This window comes from Hypanus sabinus, chromosome 19 (assembly GCF_030144855.1).
Source record: "Hypanus sabinus isolate sHypSab1 chromosome 19, sHypSab1.hap1, whole genome shotgun sequence".
In the NCBI taxonomy this organism is placed as follows: domain Eukaryota; kingdom Metazoa; phylum Chordata; class Chondrichthyes; order Myliobatiformes; family Dasyatidae; genus Hypanus; species Hypanus sabinus.
Window position 1 is genome coordinate 7,515,615 of NC_082724.1, and position 10,558 is coordinate 7,526,172.

The 10,558-nt window shown below is 46.0% G+C and overlaps 1 protein-coding gene across 2 annotated transcripts in view; it reads left to right on the plus strand.

Moving 5' to 3' along the window:
- The window catches only part of LOC132377710 (plexin-A1-like), a 442,266-nt gene extending 431,917 nt beyond the window's left edge, over positions 1 to 10,349 (plus strand). For both annotated transcript variants that reach the window (XM_059943957.1, XM_059943956.1), the window contains exons 30-32: positions 2,324 to 2,536; positions 4,780 to 4,930; positions 5,931 to 10,349. In XM_059943957.1, the coding sequence (XP_059799940.1) occupies positions 2,324 to 2,536; positions 4,780 to 4,930; positions 5,931 to 6,026 (460 nt within the window). In that variant the 3' untranslated portion in view covers positions 6,027 to 10,349. The remainder of the gene's footprint in view (positions 1 to 2,323; positions 2,537 to 4,779; positions 4,931 to 5,930) is intronic.
- Positions 10,350 to 10,558: the final 209 nt, after the last annotated feature.

Sequence of the window (10,558 nt, forward strand, 5' to 3'; positions counted from 1 at the left end):
TTCAACTCATAACCTTACAGCAGATGAGTTTTCCAGTCTATTCTAGCTGAGCGCTGCATGACGTTTTCTTTGACTAGTAACACCACCCCTTCCCCTTTAATCCCTCCTGCTCCATCGCATCTGAAAGAACAGAACCCAGAGTGCTGAGGTGGTGAGGAAACTGATAAATTTACCAATGTTAATAAGGGACATCTCCTTGGGGAAAAAAGATGAGGAGGAATTTCCTCAGCCAGAGAACCTGTGGAATCTGTTGTCACTGTAAGTCAGTGGGTGTACTTAAGGCAGAGTTTGATAGATTCTTCATTGGGAAGGGAATTAAGGCTACAGGAAGAAGGCAGAAGAAAAGACATACAACAAAGAAGTTGTGGTCATTTTATGTGAAAAACTAACTCAGTGACAGGAACAGCCTATGAAATAGGTTCAGGTGGTGTGTCACCTGCTGCAAGAAAGCTAAGAAGCTTCTAGAAAATACAGAATCCACTATGCCACAATTACATAGATGATTATATAAAAATGCAAACAAGCATAGGAAAGGTTCTGTTCTGTCTAATATGGAAATTGTAAGGCATCTGATCGCAAGCTCATTGAGAGGATCATTGAGGTCTCTCTTCCACCTTTCCCACATATTTATCTGGGGAGGTGCATGCGCAGGGCCCTTCACATTGTCTAGTATTCCTCCCCCCACCATCCGTCCAACATTTTACATTCTAATCCAACATTTATCACGATGTGTTGTCACTTATGAAGAGGAATCTCAGAGTTTTTACTCCATACATACTTTGATAATGAGAGGCGATGAAAGGCTGAAAATTGTGGAAGTTGGTAGGAGAGGAAGACAGAGCATGGAACTGGTGAGGAAGGAAGGGAGGAGAAGCGGTGGGAGGAGTGAGTGAGAGTGTGAGTGTGTGTATGTAGATGGACAGGGGAGGGTAAAGATATAGGATGTGGTGGCCTGGTGGATTAGAAGGAGAGAGAAGGGAGAAAATATAAATCTTTCTCTTAATAAGAAATCTCCTTCTACGGGAATGCCGTCCAGTGTCGCTGATTTTTAACGGTGTCTCGGTTGGGTCCAGCATGCTCTCAGATAGCATTCTGTACCCGCAGCGGATGGTCGGAGGGACTGGGGGGAAGAATCACGGGATTGGTTCATGGTATGGGAAGTTTGTCCTATGAGAAGAAATAGAGCAAGGAACACAGTACATACAGGCCCCTTGACCCATGATGTTGTGCCGACATTTTAACCTACTCAAGATCTATCTAACCCTCCCCTCCTACATAGTGCTCCATTTTTTATAATCCATGTGGCTATCTTAAATGCCCCCACGGCAGTGCAGGCTCAAAGGGCCAAATGGTCTACTTCTGCACCTATTGTCTATTGTACCTGCTCCTGGCAATGCGTTCCACGCATCTCTGCATGAAATACTTATCTCTGACATATCCCCTGAACTTTCCTCCAAAAACTTTGAAGTTATGCCCTCTTGTGGTGGCCATTTCCACTTTGAGGGGGATAAAACGTTTCAGGCGATCTGCTGTATCTGTGCCAAAGCAGAACGTGTGAGTAATTGAGATTGAGCCGAGCTAAGCTTGCCTGTCTCCGCCCCACCCCCTTTTAACCACTTTTCACAGGAACATGGAGAGTGTCAGGACCAGCTGGTCAGGTACAGCATTCGCAAAACATCTGACCACAAGTCCTAAAAAGGATTTTGAGGACTGCTGAGAGAATCACTGGGGCCTCTCATCCTCTCATTAGAAATATTTATCAGCTATCTGTAAGTCAGCCAGCTCTTCCCAGCTGTCACTGGAAAGCATTATGCTCTAGCAATGCTATACTGCCCGCGAGTCACCCGGATCTCTGGGATTCACTTTCCGAGAGGACAGTGCAGGCTCAATCACTGAATACATTTGAGACAGAGGTCGATAGATTATCAGATACTACAAGTTTTAAGATTCATTTCATTGTCAAAGTACGATCCAACTCTGGTATTTATTTTCTCCAGGTAGTTGTGAAATACAGAGAAACCATGGGAGTTCCAACACAAGAAAAAAGGAACACAACTTGCAGACCCCAAAATCCCCCAGCCCCTCCCTCGCAAAAAAAGCGACAGTAACATTAAATCCCCGGCCCCTTCCCTCGCAGGAAAAAAAAACAAGTGACGATGATGAGGAATGTGGAGGGAGTACATGCGAAGTTGCAGATGATTCTTGGTTTCTTAGAATGGTAGAACAGACAGGAGGGGTTGAATGGCCTTGTCATTCTTCTGTACCTTATGCTATTAAGTGATGTTGATGATCCTTCTAACAGTTCCTCTCTTGCTCTCTTCAGTCTACCTCTACGATTTTGGGTGAACGTAATTAAGAATCCTCAGTTTGTCTTTGACATTCACAAGAACAGTATTACCGACGCCTGCCTCTCAGTGGTTGCCCAGACCTTCATGGACTCCTGTTCCACCTCTGAGCACAAGCTGGGCAAGGACTCGCCCTCAAATAAACTACTGTACGCAAAGGACATTCCAAACTACAAGAACTGGGTGGAGAGGTATGCCAGGCGCAGATCGTGTTGGCCGGGCGGTGTGGGGCGAGGGCGGCAGGCCGCATTGGGTTGGAAGGATGCTCCTGATGAGATCGCATGGCCAGAAGCTGGTTGGAACCTGATGGGCTGAATGCCCTCAAGCCAGGACACCTCCGTGCTTTGAAAACTGATGGTGGTGATTGGGGCGTGGTCAAGTTACAGGACTAGAAGTCAGAGATTGAGACCATTAGCCCGGAATCCAGTTCAAATCCTACCATGGTGGCCTGTGAATTTAAATTACGTAAATGTAATTATCAATTAGGTAAATCTGGTGTAAAAATGTAATTACCATAAAAAGAATCAATTCCAGTAAAGTTCAGGGAAGGATATATGTGTCTCCAGACCACCAATACTGGGCCAGTAGGTATAAACATTGCTTTCCTGTGTCATCACCCTCCAAAGAACAAGCCAATGAATAACAAAGATAGATTTTAAGAAAAGATAAAGAGATTTTTTAAAATTTTAGCTTTATTTGTCACATGTACTTTGAAGCAAATTGAGTTGTTTGCATCAAATCTATCTGGTGAGGATTATGCTGTGGCTGTACTCTTCCAGTGCCTGCATAACAGCACGTCCACACGTCACTATCGCTAACCCATACGAACTTGGGAATGTAGGTTCAAGATTGTTTAATGTCGTTTCTGTATACAAGCGTAAAGGAGAATAAAATAATTATTACTCCGGATCCAATGCAGCACAAAAAAAACCACCATAAGATAATTAACATAATAATTAAAAAACACACATTAAATATAAATACTTAAGATAGCTTATATACACAGATTGATTGTAGTGACGCTAGGCAGAGGAGTGTTTGTGTGAGGAGACAGAAGCGTCTGAAGGAAACCCATGTGGTCACAAGGAGAACGTACAAACATCTGACAGACCGCCGAGGAAAGTCAACCCCAATTAGCGATGGCTGGCTGTGTAAAGTGACGCGCTGACCGCTACGTTACCCTGCTGCCCGCCAAAAAATGGAGTAATGCCAATAAAGTTGGGATTGGTTTATTGTTGTCACATGTACAAAGATACAGTCAAAAAGCTTGTCTTGCCACACCACGGTAGTGTAGCAGTTAAGGCGAAGCAATTACAGCTGGAGGCATCAATGTTCGTAGTTAAATCCTGGCGTGATCTGTAAGGAGTCTCTGTATGTCCTCCCTGTGGAATGCGTGGGTTTCCTCCAGGTCCTCTGGGTTCCTCCCACAGTTCAAAGACATATTGGGTAGGTTAATTGGTCTTTGTAAATTTTCCCATGAGTAGGATTGGGTTAAATCAGGTTTGGTGGTGGTGGGGGTGGGGGGGGGGGGGTTGCTGGGCTGGAAGTGCCTACTCCACACTGCATCCCAGTATAAATGAACAGATACTGTTCATACAGATCAAATCATTACACAGCACGCTGAGCTAGAATGAGGTAAAACAAAAAACAACACAGAATAAAGTGTAACTCTGCAGTGGAGACAACAAGGTGCAAGTTCATGATGGGTAGGTTCTGAGGCTGTTATGATCTCACACCTTGCCTGCCTGTACTACACTTTCTCTGTAGCTGAGTACAAGGAGGGCCAGAGTCGCCTCAACTTCCTGAGGAGAGTGAGGTCCTTTGGAGCATGCAGGGCTCTCCTTCACACGTTCTACCAGTCTGCTGTTGCCAGCTCAGTCTTCTATGCGGTGGCGTGCCTGGGCAATGGCATCAACACGGATATTGCCAGCTGGCTCAATGAACTGATTAGAAAGGCTGGTTTGGTTATAGGAGTCAAACTGGACACGCTGGAGGCTGTGGTAGAACAAAGAACCCTACGGAAAATCCTGGCAATCCTAGACAATGTTTCTCACCCTCTGCATTGCCACCTTGGCTGAACAGAGGAACACCTTCAGAAATAGACTAAGACAACCACACTGCTCCAAAGAGTGCCATATGAGGTCATTCTTACCCTCGGCCATTAGACTCTATAATGAGTCAACCTGTAGCTGGGGACGTGATGACCCCCTCCTGTTTGATTGTTATGAACCTCTGTTTACCAGAGCTTTGTTTAAGTTCTGTTTAGCTGTTTTATTCTTATTTTACTTCTTTTCTAATATTTGTATCTGTGCACTTGTAATTTCCTTTGGGATCAATAAAGTATCTATCTATCTATCTGCTTTATTCTGCACTGGGCTGGAACCTGGTCACCATTTCTCCTTCTTTCAATGAAGTCCGACTTTCTCCTCAACAGGTACTATGCTGATATCTCGAAGATGCCCGTGATCAGCGACCAGGACATGAGTGCCTATCTGGCTGAACAGTCTCGACTACACTTAAGCCAGTTTAACAGTAATAGTGCACTCCACGAGATCTACACCTACATCAATAAGTACAGGGACGAGGTGAGCTTCCCTAGGCTCCATACTTTTCCCGGTAATTCCACCCCCACCCCGCTGAGTGTTGAGCTCAGTAAACACTGATCCCCTTCGGTCTCTCCCTTCTCTCCTTCATGCCTTCCCAAGTGGCAGAGGATCTTTAATCCTGCTTACCAGTCACCCACACGCCTTCCTTGGCCAAGCCCTATCACTTTGACCTATGCCCCTTGACCTTTGATGTCACATAGTTGAGCTGTCTGAACCTTTCATATATTTCTTCTGACATAAGACATATGAGCAGAATTGGGCCATTCAGCCCATCGAGTCTGCTCCACCATTCCATCATGGCTGATTTATTATCCCTCTCAACCCCATTCTCCTGCCTTCTCCCCATAACCTTTGATGCCCTGATAATCAAGAACCTATCAAGTTCCACTTTAAATATACCCAATGACTTGCCACACTGCCGCTGTCTGTGGCAATGAAGTCCCCGTCTCTTCTAGCACCCACCTATATGAACCGAGTGACTTGCACAGCCCTGACGGTAGAGAGCGTGGCCTTGGTGGTGGAGGTCAATAATATGATGTGGGCGATCATGATCTTTCCATGACTGTGATTGCTCTTGGCAAATTTTTTTTACAGTAAAGTTTTGCCATTGCCTTCTTCTGGGCAGTGTCTTTACAGGACAGGTGACCCCAGCCATTATCAATACTTTTCAGAGATTGTCTGTGGCGTCAGTGGTCGCATAACCAGGACTTGTGGTGTGCACCAGCTGCTCATACAACCGTCCACCACCTGCTCCCGTGGCTTCACATGACCCTGGTCAGGGGGCTAATCAGATTCCTACACCTTGCCCAAGGGTGACCTGCCAGGGAGGAATGTCTTTCACCTCCTTTGGTAGAGACGTATTTCCACTCAGCTTCCTAAGCTTCAGATGTTAGTTAGAAAAGCTCCAGATCCCTTTTTTAATTAGCATTCATTTTTGTCTCCCCCTCAACCCTTCCCACTACCACCGCCCCCCCTTTAGATTCTGACGACTCTGGAGAAAGACGAGCAGGCGCGGAGGCAGCGACTGCGCAGCAAACTGGACCAAGTGATCGACGCTATGGCTTGCAGCAGCTGAGATCCCGTCGGAGAGGAGAGAGAGAGAGAGAGAGAGAGGCAGGAGGGTGGGGGGGTAGGGGAGGTGGGGATGGACATCCAGCGCCTGGGTGATATCTGAGCCCGTACGTATGCGTTTGGGGCTGGGAGTTGTGTGGGGATCGGGGTGGGATTTGGTGGTGGGAAGGGAATGGGCGGAAGAGAACCGTAAATCGAGCAGTGTGCACATTGGGTCCATTGGGGTTGAGGCGCGTGGGAGGGGTCGCCACCCTGGTTCCCACACCCGGCGTATAGCCCCCCCCACCCCACCCCCAGTCAATTGACACAGGGTCGGGGAAAGAGAAGACCAGGGGTCTCCATGTTTGCTGGGACTTCCACTGGGACCACTGTTCCCTCCTGGCTCCTCTTCACAGTTAGTGTTACTGCTAAATTTGCACAATTTACGATTTAAAAAAAAGGAAGAAAAAAATAGAAAAAAAGAGAAATATTTCCACTTTTAAAATGATTGATATAGAATTGAGTTCCATGAGCTTTGATATTTCCAATGTTCTGTGCCATTGTTTTCATTTAAATGTTCTTCAGTGAAATACTTGTTAGTTGAATTGTGTGGTATAATTTAAATGTAACATGCCTCGTGACTGATGGTGACATAAGGTTTTACAAAATAAAGAACGAAACTGTCTTGCGATTTGGGGTTTGGGGGGGTGGGGGTAAACCCAGGAGGAGGTTTCTGAGAAGAATGTGAGGAGAAAAGAGTGAGGGATAAATAGAGAGTGAAAGAGAGAGAGAGAGAGAGAGAGAGCACAAAATGGGCCTTGTGGGAAAGGACAACCTCAAAATTAGAACCATGATTTTCAGTTTCTAAAACCTCAATCCATTAGTTTTACTCCTCCTGATGGTATCCAGGGTAACCAAAGGACTTAGTCATTGTCATTTAGTTGTTTTGGGAGGGGCTGTGGATGAGGGAGGGTGATGGAAGTTCAGGAAATTAAAATGGCTTCCTTTGCCAGTGGTTTCATTGGGGAGCGTCGTTTCAGAAATCCTCCTCTTAAGAAAAAAAAGGTGACCACGCTTGTAATTTTGCTTCTAATCTCATACAGACTTTTTTAAAAATCTTAAATTATTTTGAGTGTCAGTATGCACAAGTCATCGTTGACAGGGTTAGACACCCCCCCCTTCATGAGGAAATACTCCTCCCCTCCCTGACACCACCATTTAAGCCATCCTGACTCCTAAGAGACAGAAGTCACTGCCGAGAAGGGATGTTTGGTCCCCAAATCCTGAAAATAGGGGTCCACAACCTTTTTTATGCCATTGACCAATACTATTAAGCAAGGGGTCGATGGACCACAGTTTGGGAACCCCTGCTGTAAGCAATCAGAACCCACCCTATACTTTTTCCTCTAATTATGCTTGATTTTGAAGTGTTATGAAGGAAACGATTGTACTGTTGTCTTGCTACTTGTTTAATGCTCTTGGATGGCCAGTCAAAGCTCCTCTCAGGGAGTGCACATTTTTCTTCTTTAACCCAGACGTATCTGAATGCCACTGATTAGGGTTCAACGGCCTGGCCCGGGGGTGGCCGTGTTTCTATCAAGTAAGGAGCCTAGGTTTTTTTTTAATTTAATTTATTCAGGGAATGTTTATTCCCATCCATGTTTTTGCGGGGTGGTGCTGGTTGTGGGGCACTTGATGTTGCCTGCTTCAAGAGGCTGTTGAGGAGTCGAGTTTAACATCAGAGGCACAAAGGAGACTGCAGATGCTGAAATGTAGGGCAGAGAGAAACGAAGTTCGGGAGCAAGCCTGCAGAGCGAAACCTTCGTGGATGCTGCTTGGCCCTCTCTGCTTAGACCATAAGGTGTCGGAACAGAATTACGCCATTCAGCCCATCGAGTCTGCTCCACCATTCTGTATTATCTCCCTCAATGCCATTCTCCTGCCTTCTTAACCTGTCGATCTCTGCTTTCAATATACCCAATGAGTTGGCCTCCATGTGTCTGTAGCAACGAGTTCCACAGATTCACCACCCTCTGGCTAAAGGAATTACCACTCATCTCTGTTGTAAAGGGATATCCCTGTATTCTGAGGCTGTGCCCTCTGGTCCTAGATACTCCCAAATACAGGAGACATATCTTCCATGTCCACTCTATCTGAGTTCAACGAGATCTTCCCATTCCTCTCATTCTTCTAAATTCCAGCGAGTACTGGTTCTGAGCCATCAAACACTCCTCATTTGTTAACACTCTCATTACCGGGATCAGTCTCGTGAACCTCCTGTAGACCATCTCCAATACCAACACAACTTTTCTCAGATAAGGGGCCCAGAACTGTTCATGATACTCCCAAGTGTGGTCTGACCACTACCTTACAAAGCCTTGGAGCCTGTTCAGCAGTTTGTGTTTGGCTTCAAACATTGCATCAGTGTGGGAACTCGAGTCATGTTTCCTCAGGGGCTGGGTAAAAATTGCTGGTTTCTTGGTCTAGTGTTAAATTAACCAGCGAGGGTGGTGAGGCAGCTTCAGAAACTCTGTCATTGAGACTGGCAATTTAATCGCCAGATTCTTTCCAAAGGAGGAATTGGATTCAAATTCAGTTTCTCAGTTGCTGCCCTGAGATTATGTCTGGACGGTTATCCCAGTGAAATGGGCACCATTTAACTAGTCATGAAAACTTAATGCGATGGGCAACTTGACTTGCCACCTTTCACCTTCTCTGCCCCGGGCTGATAGACTGAGAATGCCTCAGTCTAGAGCCCTGCTTGACAGCAATATTCCAGCGTGTTTCTGGAGAACTTTAGGAGTCAGCGGAGTGGAATTTCAATAAGCTTGGTGTTGTGGCTTGGCTCTGAAATCCCTTTTCATCGCCTGCCCCATCCCAAGGAAGGAACGTGTAGATCCTTCAACATCGCCTTATCAAGTTTGCATATTTACTCGTCCATTACTTGGGGAAGGGGTACTAGCTGACAGGTGAGGGGGGCCTGGGTGGGAGGGAGCTTCTTCTTCCCCCCTCCCCCAAGTCTTATTCTGGTTTCTGCCCCCTTCCTTTCTAATACTGATGAAGGGTCGCAGCCTGAAGCGACGAGTATTTATTCCCCTCCAAAGATACTGCCTGATCTGCTGAGTCCCTCCATCATTGTGTGTGTGCTGCTGGAGATTTCCAGCGTCTGCCAGAATCTCCTGTGTTTAAGACAGACCAGGATATCTATGTTCAGAAGTGTTGATTAAAGGTTAAGCATTTCTCCAGGACATCTGATTCACTCCTTTCAAATAGCACCAGAGGGGATTTTTTGTGTCAAACCGAGCAGGTATTTGGGGCTTGATCTAACCTTTCTGACCGGCCCCATGTTCTGTACATCACTGGGCCACCATTTTGCATTGTCTGTCCAAGGTGCTAAGGTGAAATTTGAAATCACTACCTCCTTGTGAGTGTATTCAGTCAGATAGGGAGCATCTATTGGAAGAGATGCCAAAATATTGACACCTGAAGCTGTCAGTAATCATACTTCCCATGTACTGTACCTACATCCCATGCTAATAGTTCCCTGAGGATGTAAAGGCAACTCAGTTTCTCCTGTGACTCAAACTCCCACTGGGTAATAAATGCCTTCAGAAATGGGGCAGAGATTCTGGTCACCAGCTATCTTTCAGTTCAAGTTCAGTCCAGCTCACTCACCAAAGATACTTGATTCTGAAGTTCTTTGGGCAATTTGAGTAGAGTAGGAATGAGACATTGAGGTTAGGTTTAGGGAGAGACAGCACGGTAACAGGCCATTCTGGCCTAATCCAGCCAATTACACCCTTGTGACCAATTAACCTACTAACCTGTATGGGAGGAAACCGGAGCAAACCCAAACATACAATCTCCTCACAGATAGCGGCAGGAATTGGCCTTGGGTTGCTAGCATTGTAATAGCGTTATGCTAACTGTAATGTTACCTGTACCAACTTCTACCTGGTGTTGAGCATTGCACTGGGAACTGAGTCTGATTGATCTGCTAGACCAATGGGAACCGGACTGGAGAACGATAGGAACATTGCTACGGTGGAAACTGAGATAACAGTTCCCCACTTCATATTAGATGCCAGACTTGGGGGGAGCTCCATTTATTGGGCTGTTTGGGGGTGAGCAAGATTTTTTTTAAAAAATGAATGTCGTTCTCTGTTTATAACTGGTTGGGATTAATCATTCATTCCTCTGTGGGAGAGCCTCACTGTGTTTAAAAAAAAATTACAGCTTGAATCCTTCGGCCAGTTCCAAAGGCCTGAATCACTATGTAATCATTTTCTTCCCCAGCTGCCTCACAGTTCACACACTGACCAGCCTGTGGTGAGTTGTCGAAGATGCCCAGTGAAGCTGTGAGTCCCGGTGACGGCATGTCTGTTGCTCAGTGAATGTCTGCCCTACTGTGCACTGGCATCTCCTCGGCGACACCTTCACCTGAAGAAATGTTAAAAGTAGGCAGCTCCCTTGCCCCTTGCCAGCCTGGCATGTCACCCGCACTCTAGATGTGCAGGAAGTGACTGAAATTAATTTACGGGCAGCTAACCTCCACGC